The 25,481-nt window shown below is 38.7% G+C and overlaps 1 protein-coding gene and 1 long non-coding RNA gene across 3 annotated transcripts in view; one reads left to right on the top strand and one right to left on the bottom strand.

The window, feature by feature from the left end:
- Positions 1 to 24,054, top strand: part of stat4 (signal transducer and activator of transcription 4) — a 35,071-nt gene extending 11,017 nt beyond the window's left edge. The window contains exons 10-47 of the mRNA XM_026144484.2: positions 781 to 873; positions 960 to 1,019; positions 1,129 to 1,149; positions 2,490 to 2,583; positions 2,699 to 2,743; positions 3,447 to 3,530; positions 3,619 to 3,717; positions 4,299 to 4,434; positions 6,501 to 6,553; positions 6,744 to 6,838; positions 7,664 to 7,800; positions 7,982 to 8,173; positions 8,280 to 8,325; positions 8,423 to 8,528; positions 11,905 to 11,934; positions 12,746 to 12,873; positions 13,057 to 13,201; positions 13,293 to 13,388; positions 13,805 to 13,882; positions 13,975 to 14,053; positions 14,602 to 14,690; positions 15,998 to 16,149; positions 16,253 to 16,417; positions 16,512 to 16,604; positions 17,137 to 17,196; positions 17,331 to 17,360; positions 17,449 to 17,536; positions 17,648 to 17,689; positions 17,875 to 17,958; positions 18,077 to 18,178; positions 18,269 to 18,404; positions 19,063 to 19,124; positions 19,211 to 19,287; positions 19,409 to 19,548; positions 19,728 to 19,898; positions 20,124 to 20,181; positions 20,273 to 20,345; positions 22,997 to 24,054. Coding sequence (XP_026000269.2) covers positions 781 to 873; positions 960 to 1,019; positions 1,129 to 1,149; positions 2,490 to 2,583; positions 2,699 to 2,743; positions 3,447 to 3,530; positions 3,619 to 3,717; positions 4,299 to 4,434; positions 6,501 to 6,553; positions 6,744 to 6,838; positions 7,664 to 7,800; positions 7,982 to 8,173; positions 8,280 to 8,325; positions 8,423 to 8,528; positions 11,905 to 11,934; positions 12,746 to 12,873; positions 13,057 to 13,201; positions 13,293 to 13,388; positions 13,805 to 13,882; positions 13,975 to 14,053; positions 14,602 to 14,690; positions 15,998 to 16,149; positions 16,253 to 16,417; positions 16,512 to 16,604; positions 17,137 to 17,196; positions 17,331 to 17,360; positions 17,449 to 17,536; positions 17,648 to 17,689; positions 17,875 to 17,958; positions 18,077 to 18,178; positions 18,269 to 18,404; positions 19,063 to 19,124; positions 19,211 to 19,287; positions 19,409 to 19,548; positions 19,728 to 19,898; positions 20,124 to 20,181; positions 20,273 to 20,345; positions 22,997 to 23,146 — 3,589 coding nt within the window. The 3' untranslated portion in view covers positions 23,147 to 24,054. The remainder of the gene's footprint in view (positions 1 to 780; positions 874 to 959; positions 1,020 to 1,128; positions 1,150 to 2,489; positions 2,584 to 2,698; positions 2,744 to 3,446; positions 3,531 to 3,618; positions 3,718 to 4,298; positions 4,435 to 6,500; positions 6,554 to 6,743; positions 6,839 to 7,663; positions 7,801 to 7,981; positions 8,174 to 8,279; positions 8,326 to 8,422; positions 8,529 to 11,904; positions 11,935 to 12,745; positions 12,874 to 13,056; positions 13,202 to 13,292; positions 13,389 to 13,804; positions 13,883 to 13,974; positions 14,054 to 14,601; positions 14,691 to 15,997; positions 16,150 to 16,252; positions 16,418 to 16,511; positions 16,605 to 17,136; positions 17,197 to 17,330; positions 17,361 to 17,448; positions 17,537 to 17,647; positions 17,690 to 17,874; positions 17,959 to 18,076; positions 18,179 to 18,268; positions 18,405 to 19,062; positions 19,125 to 19,210; positions 19,288 to 19,408; positions 19,549 to 19,727; positions 19,899 to 20,123; positions 20,182 to 20,272; positions 20,346 to 22,996) is intronic.
- LOC113007679 (uncharacterized) lies at positions 4,893 to 6,316 on the bottom strand. 2 transcript variants are annotated; one of them, XR_013902200.1, is made up of 2 exons: positions 6,176 to 6,316; positions 4,893 to 5,027 (listed from the first exon to the last, which is right to left on the bottom strand). It is a non-coding gene; the product is annotated as an uncharacterized LOC113007679 (long non-coding RNA). The 2 variants fall into 2 exon arrangements; XR_003269933.2 differs by having other exon boundaries at positions 4,893 to 5,049; positions 6,176 to 6,304.
- Positions 24,055 to 25,481: the final 1,427 nt, after the last annotated feature.

Here is a 25,481-nt window from a genome sequence, read left to right as displayed (position 1 = left end):
AGTACAATAACAAAGTATTTTTACTTTGTTAATTCCCACCTCTGAAATTAGCTGCACAAAAAATTAAACCCTGTTATGAAAAGAAGTATTTAGATGCTTTTAATTTATTAAACAAAACTAAAATTGAAGTAAAAGTGCAATAGTTTGAGTAGCAGAATCTACTTAGAGTATGCTGAATCACAGTTATTGATTCTCTTTTGTGTATATCTCTTTGCTGCTGAAGCTTGAAATGATTTTAATGACCTGTTGACAGCTGTGTAGCTTCATCTATAATAATAAGAGTAGTGATTTAATGTTGGGTCTCATTAGAGAAACTGTCAGAGCCTAACACAAAAACCCCAGTTTTACCAGGAGTAAGATAAAGGACAATTAATTAATTAGTGACACATTCACTGAGATAAGAAAGAAAGAAATGGTACTAGATACCACTGAAGCTGTTAAGTTATTAGCCGAAAGATAACCTATATAATGAAACCAGAGGTGGTCCCAGGATTGAGCCTTGAGGGATGCCACACGGGAGAGGAGGAGATGCAGATGTGTAATAAGCAGTGCAAGGGATCCCAGCCCAATTCATCTTTGTGCAGAACAACTTTCAGTGCTCTGAAAAATGAAAAACACGACTTCCTCCTCTGCTTCAGCTTCTGACAACACATTAGACAATAAACCGAAAGGTGGTAACTACCGGAGGAGGAACACGGCCAGCTGTGGTTTGAATGTTCTCTCTCAAGCTCGGGGTGTTAAAGTGAAATTGTAAATCGAGGTGTGGGTTTTTTTTCACAGTTCATTTGTGGTGGAGAAGCAGCCATGTATGCCCACACATCCACAGAAACCCCTCATCATTAAGACTGGAGTACAGTTCACCACCAAAGTCAGGTATGGTGATGTGACATCTTGTTGTTTCAGGATTTGTTTCTGCTGTTGGGTTGCAGTTTGTTTCAGTTTATTCTGATTTCTTGCAGACTCCTGGTTAAACTTCCAGAAGTGGATTATCAGCTGAAAGTGAAAACAACATTTGACAAGTAAGATGATTTATTTTCTTATTAAATGGACCCCACAGTAAACCTGTCTTCATTGCTTGAATAAAAATAAGGTAAAAATGTTGTGTGCTGTGCTTGTGTGTTTCTGCAGGGACCTCCCCCCGGGCAGAGTGTGAGTACAAACTGTCTAAGCGTGCTACTACTAAATGTCCAAGAACAGGAAACAGCACCAGATTAAAAGCAACCTAATCTGCTCGCTAATACAGTAGTTAGGCATGGTTTAGTGAAATAATACTACTTTATCTAATACTGGACCTTAGAACCCCCTCATTTAATTCTCTACATGAAATAACCTGTTTTAGCTTCTTCCTCTTTAAGACAACTTCTGATAGGCTCCCCCTTGAAAGCAAAAGGTTTGAATAGCAGGTGGGCGGAGCATCTGTGCCTGAGGTATTCATACAGGGATATCCACTCTGATTTAACATCATACAAATTCAAGACTGGAAAAAAAATAATGAAATGTCTGTAAGGGGGTAAAAACTTAAAGATTAAAAGCCAAAATCAGCCCTAAAGCTTCCTGTTTTATGGCTTCACTGGCGTGTTATTTGTTTGGCGTTACCAGGTGTAAATATGGTTTGAAAAAGCACTTGGAAACCAAACATGCACCTCGGGGGAACTTTGCCTCTAACTTCCTGTAAAACCAGATGCAGAAAAAACATATTATTGGGTTAAAGTCACCTTAAAAGCTATAGGAGTTTACTGAAAGCAAATGGATTAAAAAAAGAAAAGTGAGTGATTAAGAATGTTTTCTGAGATGTGAATGAATACAGGCATGCCGTGATAGATTTACTTGTTCTCTTGCTTTTTTCCTCGGTTCTCAGTAGGATACAAAGCAAAAATACTCGATGTTCATTAAAAACCAATTGCCTGAACTTCACTTTTATAGAAGTAGCACTTCTTCAATTTTTGCTGTTTAAACAGCTGGTGTTTACTGCCACCTTCTGGTAGTGTTAGCCTGATACCGCGCACTGGAACAGACAGGAAAAGCAATAGGAAATAGGAAGACAGGAAACACTCGCATAATGTACTTGACTTTGTTATAACTTATTGACTTGTCAGTTATTCAAAAATCCATAAAGATATGTGGGCTTTAAAGATTTCATCTGCAAATTATAACAAAAAAATTTACAGCGAAATGTAATCAGCTTGGTTTTCTTTTATAGATCTCTGTTTTAGATTTATACATGTATTGACAGATTATATACGGTGTTATACATTGCAGGAAGGACAGTCTGCAGCTGAACCTTCTTAAAATCGCCCTGATTTAAAAACCTTTACAGTAAAATAAGTGGAGTGTTTTATTTTGAAAACTACATACAGATTTTAAATATGGTTTAAGTTATTGTCTAAAACAATCCACAAACACTTCATCCTCTGAATTAAGTCCATCTTATAGATGGATGCTGGTAAACATTGATAAGAAAATCAAGTTTTTTCTCCTTTTCTCCTTAGAAGTCGTCAGTTTTTCATCCTGACCAACAACACTAAAGTTATGGACATTGAGGACTACTCAAACGGCTGCCTCTCAGTGGAGTTCAGACATCTGGTAGGACAAAACTCTAACAAATCTTGACAGTTGTTTAACTGGTTCTTTCATTGAACCTTTAACCATTTATTTAAAATGGTGTTTAGTCATCTCACTCAGAGTTTGTGTTTTACAGCAGCTGAAAGAGAAGAAATATATCAACGGCACCAAAGGGAACGAGGTAAGAAATGTAGATGATCTACGGAGGACGAAAACTGCCAAATAAAAGAGACTCTGTAAATAAGTTCATATTTAATGAAGTCCACAAAAAGTGTAGGGATTTTTTTTTTAAATAATCTAAATTGATTAAAAAAAAAAAAAAAAAAATTGTATTCTTTTGCATTTTTTGTACTATTTGTAGTATTTTCTTCCCATAAAATTTTCTATTTATTATATTTTTATTATTTGCAGTGTATTGTGTTTATTTGTATTTCTAAAGTAAATAAATCATTATTTTAAATCCATATAGGTCTTATTCATTTATAAGATATGACCTAAATTGATTTTCAGCTGCTTTTGGATGCCCTTCATGACACAACCCCATGCTTCATGGTTGATTCAGAAATACATCATGTAACTAATACATTTAAATAAATGTAAACATTGAATGGGAAAGTAGATAAATTAGGGAATTAATACAAAGGTAAGTAAATATTGAAGCAAAACTATCAGTGCCATAGTTTGTAAATTATTTAATGTATAGGCTTAATTAATATTTAATGTATTTAATGACATATTAATTGATGTATAGCATCATTTGCTCCTGATTTGGCAGTTTCTGTCCTCCGCAGTGACCATTAATGCTGCTTCAGATGGATTTGTGCATCATATTCAATGAATCTGCCTTTGAACGCCAGTTGATGTTTCAGTGTTTTATTTTTCAGGGCCTGCTCTCTGTGACAGAAGAACTTCACTCTCTCAGTTTTGAGGCCTGCTTCACGGTGCAGGGCCTCACCATCGACCTGGAGGTCAGCGGCAGAGCAGATCTATTTCAAACTTGTTTTTGTTGCTGTTCATTTACAAAATAATTTACTAATATTTATTTTTATTTTCTAGACGTGTTCCCTGCCGCTCGTTGTGATTTCCAATGTGAGCCAGCTGCCTGGAGGCTGGGCCTCCGTCATGTGGTACAACCTCCTGACTGATGAGCCGAGGGTGAGCCATACTGGACTTCTTCTAAAAACAGAAAATTCATTCATTTGAAAGTTTAAGTTTTAAATGAAATAAGTTGAGCTGAATCAAACATAACCTCACTTTCAGCTCAACTTATTTGAACACACCTGGACATCTTTGTTAAAAGCCTTTGTTTTTATAAATTCATTTCTATTATCTTTAAAATAAAATAAAATAATAAAGAAAGAAACAGATTTTATTTTTTCAGTCGACCTCTGTTGTGCGGATCTTCACAGGGCATTTCTGCATTTTTCAAGTCTCTAAAATTGGTTTTCCCAAAACAGATGCGCGATTAACAGCATCAAAATGACATAAATTACAAATAAATCTTGCAATTCACCCCCATCTCCTGAGTTTAACATCAGTTCATAAATAAAACAAGAAGAAAACTGACTTAAATTCCAAGTCTTTGACTTCCAGAGCGTGACAACAAATTCTGCTGATGTTCCATTTACTCTGGTTCTTCTGTAACTGTAGCTCATGTTCTCCAGCTGTTTTGGAGATGTTTGTTTTCATTTTTTATGCTTTACAGCCTCCCTCACCTTCTCCATCTTCCTCCACAGAACCTGGCTTTCTTTGGGAACCCTCCTCGGGCCAGCTGGAGCCAGCTCTCTGAGGTCCTCAGCTGGCAGTTCTCCACTTTTGCCGGGCGAGGCCTCAACAAAGAGCAGCTCACCATGCTGGGAGAAAAGCTCTTTGGTATGTTTGTCTTTTAGTTTTGTTCTTTCGCAAAGGTTGAAGATTAAGAAAAAATACATTAAAAAAAATGTGGCTTTAAAGTCGTTAACCTGGAAAAACATCTTCCAACACAGCAAACAGTAAAATATTATACTTAAGAAGACAACTGCAAGCTAACAAGCTAATTAGGACAGAAAGTTAAAGCTGAAGGCAGAAACATCTAAAGAGAGGTGGGAGAGTGTTTACTTGTTTATGGAGGGTGAAGCGACACCTCTGTCATTGTGAAACCACACGCCAACAGAGATATTCAAGCATGTAGGTGGTGCAGAGACTCCAGAAAGTCGCTCAGTTTAAAAGGGGAAGAACCAGAAACGTTATTCGAGCCAAGTATCAGACTGGTCCAGCTATAAAGTCAAAGTCAGCATAGCAGAGAAACTCTGAGGGGCGATCAGAGGGTCTATAAAAATGAAAAGCCTTACCTCATTTAAATCCAGTGAATCACCCTTCCAGCGTGGCTGTTCTTATATATTGCTGACCACTTCCGTTTATGCATAAAGCAAACACGTTTGCTTCAAGCTGAGCCAGACTTCACGTGAAACAACAGGGAGCTTGGTCTGATGAGTCAAACAAATCACTCTAAAAGACCAAAAGTAGCATTAAAGGTGATGAACAACAGCGGTTTTTTTGTTTTGTTTTTTTAACCCAATCAGATCCCAACAAATCAAAGAAGCTAAAAATGAAGCTGAAGCTTCTTTGATGCTCTGTTTTCTGTATGCTTGTAACACTTTGATGTTTCAGATCATCAAACAAATTCAAATAATACACAAAGATAACACAAGTAAACACAAAATGCAGTTTCTAAATGAAGGTGTTTATTATTAAGGGATAAAGATGCAAACCTACATGACCCTGCGTGAAAAAGTGATTGCCCCCTAAACCTAATAACTGTGGAGGAAGTTGTCTCATCTTTGTAGAATTGTTGCAGTTCAGCCACATTGGAGGGTTTTCCAGCATAAACCACAGCTTCTCAATTGGATTCAGGTCAGGACTTTGAGCAGGCCACTCCAGTCTTCATTTTGCTCATGATAAGTTGCTTTTTGAGGTATTTAGTTTCAGTTTGTCAAACAGGTTCTGTTAAAGTGATTTCTTGATTCAGCAGGTCTGCCAGTAATCAGGCCTGAGTTTGTTTAGTGACGCTAAACTTTGCTTTCCAAACGATGTGGTTAATCACAATTTAACAAAAGGGGCAATCACCTTTTCAACCAGGGCCAGGTGGGTTTGGATAACTTCTCTCTTAATCAATGAAATAATCATTTACATTTAAATATTTTACTCGTGCTGTGTTCTCTAATATTAAATTAGTTGTATAATCTGAAACATTTAAGTGTGATAAATATGCAAAACACAAGGACATCAGGAATGGGGCAGACAGTTTTACACCCCGCTGTATATCGCCTGCTCCTGATCTGTCTGCTCAGCATCCCACTGTGTGAAAATAGTAAATTGTATGAATATAAATGAATTAAGGCAAAAAACAAACAAACCCTGAGATCTCTCTCTCTCTCTCTCTCACATTGGTTCTGTACTTTCATCTTTATTGTAGCTAAACATCCTTTTCCTTTCCTTTACCTGTTTGGTTAAAAATTTTGCTTTACCGGGATGTAACATAGGCAGGAAGAGATGACCAGGTTTTTATATTCATTATCATTCCACAGACCCTGCTCTATGAGATAAATAAGCTCCAGGAGGAAAGATATATTACCTTTTATTGAAATTTCCCAGATTACCGTTGAAGCCTATGAAAAAGGCACCATGAAAGGCCATTGCGTATGCGCTGCGTTTTGATTCGGTGGGTTTGTTGTTGATGAGAACTCGTACCTCAAAGCTTCATGACAACATGCTGTTTGTCTCGGAAACTGTAGTAAAACCACTTTATGCCCACACGGGGAAGGTCACACTAGTACATTAGTGCTGCTGCTCACAGAGTTCAAAGAATTTTCTAAAACAAGTTCAGAGAATAACTAAAAAGCTGCTGACCTTGTTTTCCTGGGACGGCCATTTATGATAGTTTCTCTTTGTCTCTGTAGGTCAGCATGCCTCCTGCAGCGACTATCAAGTGTCCTGGTCCAAGTTTTCCAAGGTGAGTCTTAGATAATATGAGCATGAGCGGCATAGTACCATTATTTTCTGTGTTATTGTGCCATCTAGTGGCAGTCATAAAACCTTCTGCCGTGTTGTTAATGTTGGTCATGTATTTTTATCCCACATCGTATCTAATTTCAATTTAAATTCCGAGAAGGTTCTCACTCTCTTTTCTTCCAATCATACAGGAGAATATTCCAGGGAAGCCGTTCAGCTTCTGGATGTGGCTCGACTCGATCCTGGAGCTCATCAAGAAGCACCTGCTGCCGGTCTGGAATGAGAAGTAGGTCATCGTGTCCCGGCTGAAAGATCATAAACAGAAAATGTTTCTAAAAACAAACAAACAAACAAACAAACAAACAAACAAACACACAAACACAACTCCACAAAAAGATGAAAGGGTTATTAGATACATGAACCGCTATCATTAACATATATGAAGGACCAAAACTGCCAACATCAGTTGGCAAAGACAGAACAGTTAGATACATTTATAAAATATTAATATATTTAATATTACATTACAATAAAATAAATTTTCATTAAATTTATTAATATCAATATGCGTTCTTGCCGTGAGCACAGCATCTGGTGTTAACCAATCAGAGACAAGTTTAAGCCCTCATTTGCATAGAAGGAAATGGAAAGGACAAATACATGGAAACTCAAATGGAATGTAAATACAGAACTAAATGAAAACAAAATGTGGCATAAATATACATTTCTATTAGGTAATTAATGCTTACATCTATTGTTAATGCTGCTGCTTTAGTAGTTAGAGGTTTTTTAATTTTTAAGGGGTTTTTTGGGAGGATTTCTTGTCTTTTTAGAGTTTGAATCAACAGAAATTATTATGAGTTCAAGTGTGTATGTCAGCCAAATTTAGACGCCTTTATAAAGGCTTTATCCCAAAAAATAGCATCAATGGATGTCTGCAGGTGCCAGATATCACCTGCAGACTACAACCCTGTCTTAGAAATGTGCAGCTTCAAAATGCATTAGGATAAACTTCGTATGAATGGCAGATCTAAAATGTGAAATTGGACAACAGATCTCACTGGCTGAAACCAAAAACCTAAATTTCTTTTGTCTTTCTCCGCCTCCGCAGCTACATCATGGGATTTGTGAGTAAAGAGATGGAGCGAGCCTTGTTGAAGGACAAAGAGCCAGGCACGTTCCTGTTACGCTTCAGCGAGAGCCACCTCGGCGGAATCACCTTCACCTGGGTGGAGCACGGCGATAACGGTGAGATTTCCCATAAACCAACATCATCAGACCACGTGTGGTAATAAAATGCAAATGTATACCAAACCTTTAACTATGATAAGACCGTTAAATAAACTTTGTTGATAGAAAATCTGTGCGGTTTTACTTGCTTTGCTGACAGTGGACAACAAAGTTTGCTAACAGTAACTTTTCACACTAGGTGAGGTGAAGTTTAACTCTGTGGAGCCTTACACTAAAAACCGGCTCAGCGCGCTCCCGTTCGCCGACATCATTCGAGACTACAAAGTAATCTCAGACGGGGTTGTCCCCGAAAACCCACTCAAGTTCCTCTACCCCGACATCCCCAAAGACGAGGCCTTCGGGCGGCTTTACAACAGCCAGCCCAGCAAAGGTAAGATCTAATTATGAGGTGAAGTGTTCAAGTTTTTGCTGGGAAACTCTCAGGCTAATTCTCAGGTCGAATTAAATATTAATATAAACCTCTGTTAAACTTCCAGTGCATCCTTACATCCCATCAACCCTGATCCCCATCTCAGAAATGCGGTGAGTTAATATTTCAGTCAAGTCGAGCTCAGTTAACCTTAAACAGAATTTCAAAACAGGCAAAATGTATTTTAATGTCTCTTTTAATGTATTTCAGCTCCAACGCGAGCACCACCCCGCGGTCGTGTCAGTCTCCGGAGCCCCCGATGACACCTGGAGAGTTTGACATGCTCAATGAGCACCTGTGCTTCGACATCGACACCGTAAGTTTACATTATTGTACTTAGTGGATAATACTGGTAATAATATGCATTTTATTATTGTAAATGAATAAGACACTGTATGTGTCTTATAACTCTTAACTCTTATCGCTCTGTGCAGTAGAGCTAAAATAGAAAAAGGTCAAATGTGGAAAACTTCTGGAAACCTCATAATAAAAACAGTAAATTCATTATTCTGCTTGTTTCAAGTCAACGTAGTCTATAAAAGATCAGAAGTTAGAGATTACACATTACTGCGACTAGGACCAAAGTGGCAAACGCCGAAAAGCTGGGTTTTGTATATTTTCTGTATTTATAGCAAGCATTTTTATTATCGTTAACTCCTGAGCGTAAAGACTGAGAACAGTGCAGAGACATTTCTGCAAACACTGTTGAAACATGGCACACTGATCAGTGATTGATGAATTGTTGTGTTGTAATCAATCACACTGATGGAAAGTTGTCTCACATGACATGATGTGAATATTCATGAAGTCAATGTTTTAGGATTTTAAGTTTGGATTAAATGGAGTTTAATTGTTTTTTGTGTTTGCCGACAGTCTGTCTGTAATCAGATTACATGTCTTGTTGACCTGTGATTGCAGGCTGAGATTAAATAATTGAAGACTGCCTCTGATTAGCCTTGCTGAAACGGAAGACTGCTTTTTGCTTAATCTTAGAATTTGTTGAATCTGTCCCGATGTTATGCCGCTAATATTTTTCTTCTTTTTGCGTTTACAGATGAGCTCTCCGTATTCAGAGTAAAAAGAGGGAAGAAAAAAAAACATCTGCATCTGGAGCTTCTTTGAATCCTTTGTCAATATCGTGACTCCCGTGAGGGTGTTGTTTTTACAGAGTTTGTGGTTAATGTGTTTTTAAAGCATATTTTGCTTTGTTGTCCATGAAAGAAAAGTTTGTATCATGCTGGTTTTGTGCCTTTAATATTTTGCATGTTCAGTCATGTTTTTCTATAAGAAATGAATTGTATATAAATCAATCTGAACATGTTTTGTTTATGTTTTTTGTAGTTGACATTATTTTGATACTTTATGTCTGCATCTGTCTCTTTTACCTGTTTGTTATTGGCAAAAAAGTTAAATACACGCAGTGTTTTGATTCCCTTTGTCTAACTCATTCACACAGTCGCTCAGCTCTCCTGCCCCCTGCTGGCCACCTCACTGAAATAGCACCGAGGTTTTGTGCTTTTATTTCGAAAGCAGTAGGAAGTGAGACGTCGGCATGTAACAGCTGCTGCTGCTTGGCGGTTTTTACTTACGGCGTTTCTGGAGAATCACGTGATTCTCGGTGATTGTTGAAGGGTGAGGCTGTATTTGGGTTCTTGCGGAAGTTAAAACAACAACAACAAAAAAAAACCAACAACAGCAAAAAACACGGCTGAGGTGTCTCAGTGTTGCTGCTGCTGCTCAGAAATTATTATCATAAAGAATAAATCATTATTTATACCATGTTATTCATGAATCCCCATTACTCCTAATCAGATTATTTACTGTATGTGTGAACCTCTGACCACAGTCAGGTTATTATGCAACAGCATGGCTGAACATTTTTTTTAAAGAATGTTGACTTAAAAAGTACAACTTTGTATTACAGAAGATCAAAAATGCCAAAATAAAAAGTAAATCTTGGTGCTTTGACTGACAGGTGTGTTCAGACACAGGGAGGTGTTAATGTCTTTTCGGCATTTCCACTCCTTTGAGTCCCAGAATTTGACCTCTGGACTCTGTCTCTGTGAGTTACACCTGTGTGAGTAATGGAGGAAACTTGTGAGCTGAAAGCTCAGCTCCCCATCCTCTCATCCAAATATAGCCACTTCTAGTTTAAAGAAAAGTAACATGGAAGCGGGGGTGGTAGGTGGAGCTACAGCATTTTTCAGTGAATGGATGGGGGTTCAGTGTCTGTTCTTGTCCAGGGATGCTTCTGCATGCAGACTGAAGGACCGAGGGATCAAACCCTGGATCTTCAGATTAGTAACGCAGGTGCCAAAAGTAAGACATTCTGTACTTGAGTAGAAGTACAGATGCTAGTGTTTAAAACATAATCCAAGTACTGATTCAACTTCTTTACTCAAGTAAAAAAGTACTGTCTCTGATATTTACTCAAAGTAAGAATGTAAAAGTAGCTCTTTGGAGGACTTTTCTACCAGCTGTTTTTGTACAAAGGCAACTGAATCTTGTGCTGTATTAATAATAAAATAACATAGTAGTATAAACTTGATTTCAGTATAAATTTTAATTCTAATAAATATGTTCAGCTTAAATCAGTTAAATAGAACATGAGCAGAAAAAAGAAGGATAATAAAACATAGCTCTATTTTTTTTGTTGCCTACATTATAGAGCAGGGTTCTCAAACTTAAATGAGCCGTGGGCCACTGCTGGCACTGTCATCTCATGTGAGGACCATTTTAGTGTTCAAGTAGTACAAACAAATGAGAAAACACCCACAAATATTCCCAGTGTTTTGTTTGTTTTTTCAAATTTCAAATATTGTACAACAAGACGAAACTGCAAATGTGAACGAATTTCCTTCTCCCCTCTCTAAGCCTTTCATTGAACTTCCAAATAAACACATTGGAACTCTGTCCAGACATCTGGCAGCACTTCTGCTGTAATTTCTTTTGTATTTATGAAATGCAGACATAGTTTTTGACTGCTTGTGAAAATAGTTTTCCTTACAAATAATTCTCTTATACTGCCTTCATATTAACTCATTTTTTGCTTTTTAAATAACTTATTTTAGCATTGCACTCAACAACAAACAAATCTTCCCTAACAAAAAAAGTAACTTCAAGAGCCAAGCTGCATTATATTTCTTCACGTCAATATAGTGGCACCCGGGCTGCCAGTGTGAGACCCATGTTGTAGAGGGTAATTTTGTTTCTAAATAGGAAAAAGGTTGTTGGGAAGAGATTACAGGGATTTAGCAGTGTGGGGAAAAGAAGGTGCAAAAATCCAAAACAAAGACACCAGACAGTACAGACCGATACAGACACAAGACAGTGCAGACACAACAGTGCAATAGAAATGTGCAGAAAGAAAAAGTATTGTGGAAAAAAACGGATAAAAACGGGTTCATGCGCGCTGATGTGCAACAACCCACCAAACTGAGCTGAAACCTGCACAGAAAACAGCTGTTTTCAGGGTTTCAACATCTGGCTGTTGTCATTTTTTCTTTACTTTGTGACTTGCCGGATGTCGAGCTGTGCGGCCTCCAGCTTTACGCACTCAGGACGAGTTCTGGAGAATCACGTGGTGAGTGTGAGTGGGCGTGTGCAACGGAAGTTCGCGTCCTCGTTCTTAAGGCAAGAATTAACAGCCAGATCAGAAGGCTGGAGGTCGCTTGTGATTTTTGTCCTGCTTTCACCTGTCCGACAAAGAGCCACCCACCAAGGTAAGTCATGATTTCTGCGCAAAGAAACAACTTTAGTTCTATTGCGGGCAGCCTTGTGCGCAGCTTATGGCCCACTTTTCCTCCAAAATGTGCGCGATCCTGATTTTTAGAAGTAGGTAATTGTCTGATAAAAGCTGTTAAAAAGGCAAATGTAAATAAATGAAAATCCTCGGTTCTTGAAGTTGCTGCGGTGTTGTTGCATTTCTTGGAAATCCCCTCCGATTATATTAAAGAGCGGGGTAAAACTTTCCAGTGAGCTCAGTTACATTATTTACCGATAGCTGGCGACATCAATACGCCACCACAATCGCTTTGCATTACATAAACACATAAAACTAATCAGGTCATCATTACTCACACGTCACTTTGGTGCTGTGCTTATTCGAATTATTTTGAGATTTCCACGTTCTCTGTGTCCACAGACATTCCCTTTGGCTGATAAATAAGATAAATATAACTGCATGGGAGTTTAAGTCAGCTTTTAAGGACTAAGAAAACTGTCAGTGTGATCACTTTTGAAACTGCACTTGTTATTCACTTGTTACAGCATGTGATCTGACGATTGGCGGTACACATTTTCAGTGAGCGTCAGTCATATTTGTATGATTATATATGGTTATAGTCATGGCTGCCCTCTTGGCCAGGCCACACGTAAAAACAGATTTTTAATCTATATAAAACTTTATCTTAAATTAAGATGTATTTCTGTTAATAAAATGGAGGAAAATAACGGTAAAGACTCCTATCACATCTGTGGACCAATCAGAGGCCCTGAACTCGTAAAAAGAGGTTCGTGTCTTTGTGACTGCAGATGGCTCAGTGGCAGGCCCTTCTGAAGCTGGACTCTGCACTCCAGAGCCGGGTCTGCCAGCTGTACGAGAGAAGATTTCCCAAAGAGATTCGCCACTATCTGAGCACCTGGATCGAGAACCAGGACTGGTAAGACGGGGCTGGATGCAGGAGCAGGGAAAATAGTTATGGTCTAAGATTAAAGAGCTTTAACTTAATAATATAGTAAGTTGTACAGTATGATGTAAGGAAGATTGTGAAATCGTAAATTGTTTTTCAGCACATGCAAACAGATGCAGTCCTGCAGTTAAATCTTCTGTTTCTCTGCATTAGGGATTCGGCAGCTGTGGACGAGCACAGAGCCAGAACCTGTTTCCAGGCTCTCCTGGTGTTTCTAGAAGAGCAGTGGTATCGTTCTGTTCAGGAGAACAATATTCTGCAGGGGCCAGATTTTTCCAGGATGAAGGACGACCTGCTGGTAGAACAGATATGATGCTCTGTGCAGAAAAAAAAAATTATTTGAAAATGCACTTCCAGTAATGATTTGCGTGGTTCTTTCTGCTCCTTAGGGGCATTTGCAGGGTGAGCCGCTGAAATTGGCCCTAATTCTGTCTGAATGCCTGAAGGAGGAAAAGCAAATTCTGGCGTCGGTCTCTCAGCCTCAGGTCAGTTAAATGCTGTTCTAATGAAGAGCCTGGTTTCATTCCTAAGTCATATTTACACAGACAGGTCTGTCCCAAGGTCACTGCAGTTAACCAAAAGTAGATATGAAAAGATTTTAGTAGAATCATAACTTTGATGCACACTAACTGTAAACATGTGCCTGGGTTGCTTATAGAGAGAGTTACAATTAACGGCAGAAATACATTTTCCCGGACCAGTGAGTAGGTGGAACTGTAAAAATTGCTCATGCTAACAGAAAACGTAGCATTGTGAGTCATAGCAAAGCAAATATGGCAACACGTTAGAGCGAAACTGTGATCACAACCAGAGGAAAGGAAAAGTAAATATAAATTTTAATTATAAATAAATATTTGATAATAATTGCAAACATGTGACAGAACCTTCTTGTTTTTGTCAGAGTTGCAATAATTCAAGCATGCAACAAAGCTGGAGAGAGTTGGACGACAAAGTCAATGAACTGAAGCGACAGACTTTGGTAAGATTACTGGGATTTTATTTTCAGCCTTCCAAGAAGGATAAATGTTTTCCTCTTGGTTTTTAAACCAATGCACTTTTACTCTAATGTAGGAGACCAAGAAGGAAATCAAGACACTGGAGGGTCTGAATGAAAAACTGGACTATATTCTGATGGCCTGGCAAAATAAAGGTACGATAGCACGACCACATACTGTATATAAAAGATGGACATAGTCGCCATGCCATTACCTACTGGTTTTTGAAGTGTGGATGACATTAAATTATTAATTTTAGCAGTGTGATTAGTAATAAAATCCTAGAAATTTCACTAATCAAAACTGAGGCCGTAACTCAACACAGCCCTTGCCCATCGTTAAAAAGGCACAAACACTGCAGTGACTCAAGTTATTTGAGCGGAAGCCCAGCAGACATCTGACAGTTACCGATGCCTCTGTCACCTGTCATACTGGCCATGCCCTTCAAAGTAGGGAAGGAGGGAAGTATCTGCAAAGATTAAACCTGTTTTTTGTAACAGGCTGAAAACAAGGTGATGTTGTGGCGTAAATTTGGGCATTTTAATATGGGAGTCTATGGGGACTCTGACTCACTGTCAGAGTCAACCTCAAGTGGCCACTAGTTCAGTCCCATTTGTCAGCCCAGGAGTTGCTTGGCAGGATTGGCAGGTCTGGTTTGTCACTCAGTTGTTTTTGACACAAGTGTCTTGTCTTCCTTTTCCAGTGGAGGAGCACACTGATATGGCCCAGTCCCAACATATTGTTGATCAGGAATGTCAGAAACATGCAGTCTTCATAACACAAAGAAAGGAGGTATGATAAATAATAATAATAATATGGTAAATGTTTGATGAAATGTTGGCATTAGTGGTGTAAACTAGTGTTTTGAAGGAAGGAAGGTTCAGGGCTTAAGCAATCAGCATCATGGGCTCATCCGGTTAGAATAAGAATAAGCAGCCATCTAATTCAGAATTATTCTCCGGGTTCTCCTTTTATTCTCAAATAAATAAGGCAAAGAAGGAAGGAAACAAAGACACACATGGACTGCCACAGCCGAAAGAAAACAGGAAAACAGATTTAAGTTACTCATTCCCTTAAACAAGACATAAAATAAAACCCAACTAGAACCTCACCTCAGCTGCCACCCCATGTGGAAGTGAAGAAGGAGTGAGCCAAAAGTGAATGCAGTCCTTATATAATGTGTGACATATAATGTGTGACAGGTGAGTGCAATTGAGGACAAGCACCACACCCAATCAAAGGTGAGAGAACTAAACAAGGTGCATCTGGTGAAGTGAGTGGGTGTGCTGGGATGTGCCAAAGGGTGGGTCTCTACAACAACTAGTCTAAATGGATAAACCACATTCATTTTGATATTTTGTGCAATTATTATGAAAGCTTCATAGAAAATGTTCATGTCATAGATTTCTTTCATGATTGTTTGCATAGAAATCTAGAAACAAACTGGTTGGGGCAGTTTAGTAGAAACATCTATTATTTGCTATTGGTCTGTTCTACTTCATGTTTCAAATTACATAATACATAATTACCTAATCCTAGCATGAAATGTAAAACTAGGTCGCAGTAACATTACAAAACTGTAATTGTAAATGTTTTTACAGCATAAATGTGACATCGCATTTACACTGTACTGTAACGTTACTGCTGCATTGTGACCATGGAGCAATGTTGTCACGGCGTCATGTTGATGTTGGCAGCTTGCCAAATCATGACTAAATGCAACATTGTTTTTCTGGGGAAATATTTTTGAGCAAAAACATAGGTGGAAATGCCTTGCACTGATTGGTTGAACAAACCAGCAACCTATAGGCAGTAGGACTAAGTCAACTTTGCGTAGCAGTCTTCCCCTTTCAGACGTTGCCATTTGAAATGCAAATAAGTCATATAAGCTGATACAGCCAACAGCAACATAGATGACAGCTCTCAGAGTTATACTCATAGAACCTTGGGTTACGGTGGGTAACCTTTCCTTAACTGTTATTTTGCTGTGTTCAGATTTTATTGCGGGCTGTGAGAGATCATGTCTGCACTGGTCAGATGGTGAAACCTCTTCCCTCTCTTATGCGCACATATGAATCTTTTCTTTTTTTGTCTTGCAGATTGTGCTGCATCAGTTGGTTAACATTTTAAAGCAGACAGAAAAGGTTGTGGCGACTCTCACTGATGTGGAGCTGCCAGAGTGGAAGCGCAGGCAGCAGTTGGCCTGCATTGGAAGTCAAGATGACACCAGTCTGGACCACCTGGACAAGTGGTTAGAGCTCATTTGTTCTGCTCACCTTTGCATGTCTAAGAGAATCTGTTTTTCCTCTGACTTTTTACACTCAGCACTTGTGCCTGTTTTATTCTGTGTGCAGGTTTTCGACTGTCGCCGAAGTGCTGCTAGGAGTCTGCGAACAGCTGAAGAAACTTCAAGACCAGAACAGCAAATACAGCAGCACTGACCCTGCCTTCTGCCTCCCTACTTCAATCCCAGAAATGGAGAAATTTGGGCTGTCCTTGTTAATAAAACTAGTCACAAAGTGAGTCACTCTTTTTTTACATGTATAGACACACACACACTGATGCACCAACAGTATGAATAGTGACATGTTCTGTTGTGGTCTGGCATTGCAGCGCTCTGGTGGTGGAGAAACAGCCCGTCATGCAGAAATTTCCACAGCGTCCTCTGATACTGAAGACCGGGGTGCAGTTCAGTATCACAGTGAGGTAAGCATGCACTGACTTTATACACGTGTATGTCTGAGAAACCCAAATGTCAGCTGGGACTTCATGTCACTCACCGCTTCAATGTAATGGGAGTATGTAATCAGTTCCTTTTGTTTGTCTGTCTGTTTGTTAGCAGTTTAATGTTGGGGGAAAACGGGGTCAAATGTGAAAATCAGTGAAAACTTTATATTGCCCACAGTTTTCTGTGGCCTTTACACAGTTTAGGGTCAGGTCTGATCCCCAAAACTAAAACATTTCTTTATTAAACTGACGTTCATCTTATTTTGACTGCAGTTTTCTCTCTGAGGTCTCAGATGGACCTCATTAGGTATACTTTCCTTTTACCTGCTAATTATTCTTACAGACAAACTGTTTCTTAACAAGCACAGGAGTTAGCAGCTACGTTTTGAGATGAGACATTTTGACTGAAAGCAGTTTATGAGCTTACTTAGACCTTTTTACGTGTTTACTGGGCCCAAAATAACCAGTGCTAAACTAAAAAAACATAAAGAAATGTCTTTTCTCTTTTCAGGTTCCTGGCAAACATCCCTGAATTCAAATGCAGGTTCAGAGTCAAACCTGTATTTGACAAGTAAGTGAAAGAAAAGCTGGTCTGAAAGAGTGGCATAGAGTTCAGATGGAAATATTTATTTTTTGAACTTTTATTTTAAAAAGACCTTTTTTAAATTTTAAACCTTTTGTCTTTTTTCTCCCCACCAAAATAAGGGATGTTGCAGAAGCCAAGACAGTGAAAGGGTAGGTAGACTAAAATCTGAAATATACATTTATGAAAGTTTATATTTCTGTAATAAATGAGTACTGATGCTTTTTGTACTTGTCGCAGGTTCCGTCTCTTTGATTTCAACAGAGACGACTGTAAGGTGTTGGACGAGGACACAGATGGAGGCTTGATGGCAGAATTTGGGCACATGGTATGAAAATCCTCAACGTTAACAAAGCTTTATGTTTAACCATTGTGCATTCATATGTTCTTTTATACAGTACAGCTTGTAGTTTCTTATAAAAAAATTATATTTTTTCAGTCGCTCAAGGAAAGAAAATCAAGAAGCAAAAGCTCATCTGCGGTAAGAGAAGTTTATTTTAAATTGTCTTTTTTCACATGAGCATTTATGAGCATTACTATACTGTACACGTTTCAGTAGTATGTAGTCCTATAAATCTTGATGGAAAATCTTGAGGGTAAGCAGAGGTAAATACTAGAGACGTGAGCTGCTGCCTTACTCATGTTACTTTCTTTCTTTTCCCTTAGAACCATCTGGTAGTCACTGAAGAGCTGCACATCATCAAGTTTGTGACAGAGTTTCAGTACGCAGGACAAACGTGCAACATCGAGGTAAGCAGCATGAACTTCAGCTTTGATGGCGTTCTCTAGTCCTGATCTTTAAAAATGGTTGCTGTGGTGGAGGGTTTGTACTTTTATTGACTGGTTTCCTCCTCTGCTGCCGGTCCAGGCCAGCTCCTTGCCCGTGGTCGTCATCTCCAGCACGAATCAAGTCCCCAATGCCTGGGCCTCCATCATGTGGTGGAACATGGTGTCCACCAGTGAACCTTGGGTAAAATTTTGTTACAGCCAACAAACACTAGTAACATCTGTTAAGACAAGTCAGGAAACTTCATTGTGGTTCTGTGACTTTTCCCTTTAGGACCTGTCACTGTTCCTGAATCCTCCTCCTCTCACCTGGAAGCAGCTGTCACAGGTGCTGAGCTGGCAGTTTTTGACCGTTGGCAAACGAGGGCTCGATGAAATACAGCTCTTCATGCTAAGAGACAAAATTATGGGTAAGTAAATAAAATCTAAGCTAATTTTTTGCAATTACTTTTTAAAAAGACATTTATATTTCATTTGCGTTGTTGATGGGAGTTAATTTTAGAGCTCATTTTAGTTATTAAGCTGTGTATATAAAGATATATCTTGCATATTGTGCGTAGTCTTAAAAGCCTGATGTTTCTGTGTATTTTTTGGTTTTGAAAAACAATATCACTAAGGATCAAAGTAAAAAAAATATTTACTTGCATGTTTAAAAAATGTATATTTTTATATAAAATCAGTACTGACCAGTACAAAAATAGTTTTTCGCATTTTGGAAATCACTATTATTTTTACTGAAATGATACAATTAGCATGCAAAGCAGATTGTTAGCATAGATTAGCATGGAAAATACATTATTAGCTTGTAGCATACAGTAAAAAGCAGAGTACATAGTTGGCTTAGCACAAAATACAAAGTAGCTTAGCCCTGATGTGCAAACATTTGAACGTGCACATGAAGAATAAAAAATATGTGCACAGGTAAAAACAAACAAACAAATAGTGCAATGATTACGCATGTACTATACTATCTAATATTAAAATTTATAAATACTATAAAACACTTTATGGTAATGTGTTTGTTTGTTTGTTTGTTTGTTTGTTTGTTTGTTTTTTTAAATGTAACAGTTGGTGCTGCTGCAGATGATGATGATCCTGACGGCACGGTGTTCTGGAGCAGCTTCTCCAAGGTGGGTCTTAAGATAAGTTCCTGTAGTTTCCTTGAGTCTGACAGCAAGCACACAGGGGCTTGACTCTTTGTTTTCCTGTGAGGCAGAACGAAAATGCCTGGATCTGGATCGATGGCATCCTCGATTTAATCAAGAAACACTTGGTGGATCTTTGGCGTGATGGGTACGACTTCACACTGACATCCAAACTTAGATTAGCAACATTTCTTAAAGTTGTATTACAGTCATATACGGATGATGTGCTAATGTGGAAGGGTGTGGCGTTTCCTGTGTGCGACTTTCAGATCCATCATGGGGTTCGTGAGCAGGGAGAGGACACGCCTCCTGCTGCAGGAAAAACAGGCCGGTACTTTTCTGATCCGGTTCAGTGAGAGCAGCAGAGACGGCGCCGTCACCTTCAGCTGGGTCGACCACTCCAACGATGGTATGTTTCTGAGTCTGTCTTCACTGAGCCCACTGAGGACAATTTAAATAACTCTGCTGGAGGAAATAGAATAGTTATAATTATGTATTCACTATAAAGTATATTTACCTTAAATTGTGTGTTTGCTGACTGCAGTGGTTTGTCCTGCTTTGTATTGATATGTGTTTTTCCCCCTGTAGAGCCTCATGTGCATGCAGTACAGCCATACACCAAGAAAGAGCTGTCGGTGTTACCTCTGCCAGATATCATTTACCGCTACAGTCTGGCATCCCAGCGAAGCAGAAATCCCCTGGTCTATCTTTACCCCGACATCCCCAAAGACACCGCCTTCGGACGCTACAAATCCCCCGGTATCACCTCTCACATCACTTCCTCCATGAAAATTACAACTAAATAAATAAATAAATAAATAAATAAATAAAAATCCTGTAGAAAACAGTGAATATAAATTTTGTCTGGTACTCTGTCATAAGATAAAGATAAACTCTGTCATAAAGTGTTAACCTTTTCAAATAATGTTGAGATGATCCAGTTTACTTTCTGTGTAATGAGCTCAATCCTATCTGTCCACCCAGAAACATCAGAACCTTCAGGGGATGGATATCACCGCAGAATACCTTCTTTTATATCAAAGTAAGTAACAGTAACAAAAATGCTTCTGCAGTGTGTCTGAATTTAATTTTTATTCATTATTACAATCTTTTTTTTGTTTGTTTTTGTACAGCGATCCTACGCCACCTCCTTCTCCACCCAATGAGATCCACATGATGGAAATGGACAATGACCTGGAAAGAAGTGTAGGTTTATTATTTCTTTTTAGGTTTATTTTCCCGCAGCCCTTTTAAATAGACTTAATTCGTTGGGATCTGGATCTCGTTAAAGATCTGGTTTAAGAACAGCTTATTTACCATTTAGCTGTAGCCTGTTGAAAACATGAATACTAAAAGTGACGTACGACAGAAGATCCCAACGATCACACAGTAATTTTCCCTCACCAACACTGTATCTGTACCTCCAGTGATAATTTCAAAATTTACAGGTTGTCTTTAATGAGCCCGCTTTGTGCCGTGTTCAAACAGCCATTTCTTTTATTTGCATAAAAGACCACAAGAAAAAAATATGTTTAAAGGAGACTAAGGCTACATTCACACTGCAGGTCTTAATGCTCAATTCCGATTTTTTTTTTGATCAAATCCGATTTATTTATTTTTTTTGTCTGGTTGTTCACACTAAAAATAAAATGTGACAGCAAACACGCTCTAGTGTGAACCGTTCACGGCCCTCAAAGCGGCCCGCATGCGTAAAAGAAGACGTCACACACGACGCGCTCTGTTTAGACCCAGACCAAACAGTATTGTTTGACTGATGGCCTTAATATAAAGACTTGTTTCGGACTTTACGTTTCCCAATTTTGCTTTAAGTTATAAAGTTATTTTGTTATTTACATATGGCCTAATAATGATCCTTATTGCTGTTTTAGAGAGGAGCGGTGCTTCAAAGGATAGTTGCAGATTTCTGTCAGAATCTGCAGATTATACAGTACAAATAAAATGTTCACGTTTCTCCAACGTTGTTTTCCCAACAGCTTCACTGACATCTACACTGGATGGCCAGGAAGCGTTCGCGATGTTTTCTCCGGCGCTGATAATTGGTGTCTGTCTTGTGTCAGTGATGTAAAAAACAGATTTAATGCGACTAGTCATGTCACAAACTTCAAACAGCAGTGTTTTCTAAAACACATATGTATCGGATTCAGTACCACTAGAGCTGGGCGATATGAGATTTTTTCATATCACGATATGTTTTTTTCATTTCAGGCGATAACGATATCTATCACGATATAAGCCAAATAACTATATTTGTAAGATTTAAATGTGCCGTTGCTCACAAGTAAAATGTGAAATAATCAGCAGCTTGTTTTTATTTAAATATTTATTTCCCATAATAAGTTCAACAGGGTAGATGTACTTAAGGAACATGAGACTTTTTCAGATAAATAAAGGCAAATATTGCAAACTACACAAAAGACAGCCGCTAAAGCGTTTAAGTTTCAAAATAGAACAAATGAAACAGACTAAATTGTCAATTCCACTTAGAAACAAAATATTAATTCTAAAAATAAATCTTAGTTTGTTTTACAGAAGAACAGACAAAACTGACTAACTTTTGTCAATATCAAATAAACTGAGAACTAAAAGGAAATTCTCAATCTCTCCTTGTTGTATAGCTTAGCTTTTCAAACAGTTTTAACAGTTACTTTAGTCTGACAAAAGCCGAATGACGAATTAGCGCTTCCAGTCAGAGACTGAGGCTACGTCCACACGTACACGGGTATTTTTGAAAACGGAGATTTTCCGTTTTCGTTTTAAAAAATAATCCCGTCCACACATAAAGGCAGAAATGAAGGAAAACGCTGCTATGAACATGCCAAAGCAGCAGGTGGCGCTAGATTCCTAACCGTGCAGAAATGTTGGCCAATCAGAAGTCTAGAAGCCTCGGTGGGAAAAAGTAAACAACGCTGGGGCATAGAAGCAGAACCGAGTCGTATGTGTGGAGGGACAGTAACTGTGTGTATATGTAAGCATTTAAACACTGCAGAGAGTAGAATTAACAGTATTGTAGAAATTCATTTCACCGAAACAATAACGTGGCGCACAGTGTGATGCATGCACCAGTTTATTGTATTTCCAGACTTGCTTTCGGCACAATTTACAGTGCACGCTACTCTGTTTTTTTGTCAGACTTGAAATAGCCGAAATACCTTCACACTACGGAACTTCTATGGCTCTTCCGTTCGACAATCTCTCCAGCATTGGAACCATCATCTGTTTTCTCTTCGGTCACGCTCGGTTGATTTTTCTAGTCGGCACACTCATTTCCTCCATTACGCGCTGGCTCCATTACCCGCTGGCTGCTTCCCAAACAAACACACGTGCGGCTTGGCACTTGTGCTGTACTAACAAGTCACGCGACGTGACGCTGCGGCTGTGATTGGTTCGGCTCTGCGCTACTTAATTTGGATTGGCTGACATTATTATTATTATTTTTTTTTTTTAAGAGGACAAGAGCGGCGAGGTCTATCGCGATAGCTTAATTTCTCTATCGAGTAAAAGTTATATCGCGATACATATCGTTATCGTTCTATCGCCCAGCTCTAAGTACCACATACGAAAGTGACCTAGATCGGATTTGAAAATATCGGATTTGTGCTGTTCAAACTGTCATACCATGATCGGATATGGGTCGCATAGGGTCAGAAAAGTCGGATTTGATGCGCTTTTGCCTGCAGTGTGAACGTAGCCTAAATGTTCTCTCTCTGTTGCAAGTAAATCACAACACATCGAATGCATCACATCACATGCATCACCTTCTGAGTATCTCCAGGTTTAAACCCTATCCCTTTCCTGCTGCAGCTAACTTAAACTAAACCTTCTGTGTTTCACTGCAGGCCAGCTTGAGTGAACTCTTCTCTTTTATTGTCGACTCGCCTGCTCCAGTCGTGTCCTGGGAATCTCAGCTGGACATCTGCCCAACTTTAGCTTCGTTACAGACATCATCGCCTGAAAACCTCTTTGTCGATCAGTTTAGTTTCAGCTAAAATCTGCTGGATTGCTGATCACACGCTGCACTTTGCTGGAAAAGAAAAGCTGTACTGTAAAAATAGCAACAATCAATGTGTATGAGATTTTAATTCAAAGTTTGTATTCACATTCTGTTTTTCTTACTGTGCTGTATATTTGGTATATTTAGTTGTTTTTTTTTTTTTTTGACACTGTAATTTTTATTGATAGTTTTGTCACAGTTTAAACATAGACATGTTTTGCATTACAGGAGAAATAACCATGCAAGCACACAGTCAAAACAAAACAGAACTAAAGCGAACAGAAGGTGTGGGTGCCAATTCTAATCAACTACCGTATGCATGCCTGCCTTTGCTCAGCAGCATACATACTCCAGCTTATATATGTACTTTTATACAGGCATGCATCAATAGATATACAGAGTCATAGACCTTAAATGTTTTGTTCGTTCATTAATTTTCCTTGGTGCCATACAATGTCCACTTCTCCCACTTAGCAACGAAAATATCTTCCTTTAATCTGAGAATGTAAGTCATTTTTTCCATTGCATAGATTTCTCCAACAATATTTAACCAGTCTTGTGATGAAGGCGGAGCCAGTTTGTACCAGTTTCTTGTTATAGCTTTCTTTGCAGCTATCAATAGGATTTTTGTCAAATACAAGTCGTCGTACAGAACATACTCTCTAATATTCCCAAGATATACAGTTTTAAAATTGTGTGGTAATTGGTAGCCCAAGATATTGCCTATTACAAGACTCACGTTCTTCCAAAAATTATGCAGTTTCAGGCACTCCCAAAACACGTGCGTATGATGTGCTTCCATGTTACCACATCTTCTCCAGCATGGCAAACTGTCTTGAGTCTGTTTACTTTTGATTTTTGGTGTAATAAAGAATCGAGTAAGGTGTTTCCACCCAAATTCTCTCCAGCATCTTGAGTTAGTCGTTGTGTTCTGGGTTTCACACATACCTAACCATTCCTCAGTTGAGATATCAGTTTTTATTTCCTGCTCCCATTTCTTTTTTATGTATTCAGTTGATGTTGCCGTGTTCTCTCTTAGATTTTTATATAGTACAGAAATCTCCTTGAATTGGAGGCCCCTGTATGATTTAATTATACAATTCAGGATGCCATAAGACGTACGCGAACTTCGTATTTCCTTTGAAAAGTAGTCTCTGAGTTGCAGGTACCGGTAAAAATTGGTTTTCTCTAGACTATCTTTTAAATCTTGAAAACTCATCAAATGGCCATCTTTCATTACTGTACAAATCGCTGTTATTCCTTTTTGTTCCCACTTCCTGAATCCTGGGTCGTGAGCACTCAGTATATCACCAACAACATAGGCAGCCCAGTTTAACATCTTAACCTCCCTTTCCAACTTACTTTGTTTAACTAGGCCAAACCATATCTCTAGAGTGTGGGATGTTATAGGATCAAGGAAATGCTGTAAGGTTTTCTTAAGTTGCTCATTTCCAAGAAAAGTCTGGACTGGGACATCCCGTACTTTTATTTCAATATCTTTCCATTTAGCATTAAAGTTCTGATCACACCACTTTATCGCCGGTCTGGTTTGGGCCGCATGATAGTAATCTTTTAGATTAGGGAGTCCCACACCACCCTGCTTCCTAGATAGTTGTAATGTTGTGTATTTTATTCTAGGCCTTTTACCATTCCATACAAATCTAGAGATGAGCCTATCCCAGTCCTTGAATTTTTCCACTGGGATCTTAACTGGCAGAGATTGGAAAAGGTACAATAACCGTGGGAGGACACTCATTTTTATTGTTGTGATTCTTGCACTAAAGTCTAGTGTAAGAGTTGACCATCGGTTTAGATCGTGTTTAATCTGAGTGGTCAGCCTATCATAATTTGTTTTAAAAAGGTCACTCAATTGTTTAGTCACGGTTACACCCAAGTATTTCATTTGTTTTGCAGTCCAGTTCAGTCTAAACTTATTTTTAACCTCTTCAGATGGCAAATAGTTGAAAGCCAGTATCTGAGTTTTGGTCACATTAATTTTGTACCCCGAATGTTCAGCAAAGATATTAATTACATTAAACATTGGAATTAAAGTTTGGTTTGGATTTTCTAGGTAGAGTATGATATCATCTGCAAATAAGCTGATGATGTGGTCTTCCCCTTTAATACTTATTCCTCTCACCTCCTCACTTTGTCGGATGGCCTGTGCCAGGGGTTCAATATATAGAGTGAAGAGAAGAGGTGAGAGGCAACAACCCTGACGGGTACCCCTCTCGAGAGAGATTTGCTCCGTTAGGCTGCCATTGATTCTAATTCGAGCTGTAGGAGATTGGTAAATAGATTTGATACACATCACAGCACCGTCATCAAAA

The sequence above is a fragment of the Astatotilapia calliptera genome, chromosome 16, assembly GCF_964374335.1.
Source record: "Astatotilapia calliptera chromosome 16, fAstCal68.1, whole genome shotgun sequence".
Classification (NCBI taxonomy): domain Eukaryota; kingdom Metazoa; phylum Chordata; class Actinopteri; order Cichliformes; family Cichlidae; genus Astatotilapia; species Astatotilapia calliptera.
Note: the sequence above shows the minus strand (reverse complement) of the source record. Positions and strands in the feature narration are given on the sequence as shown.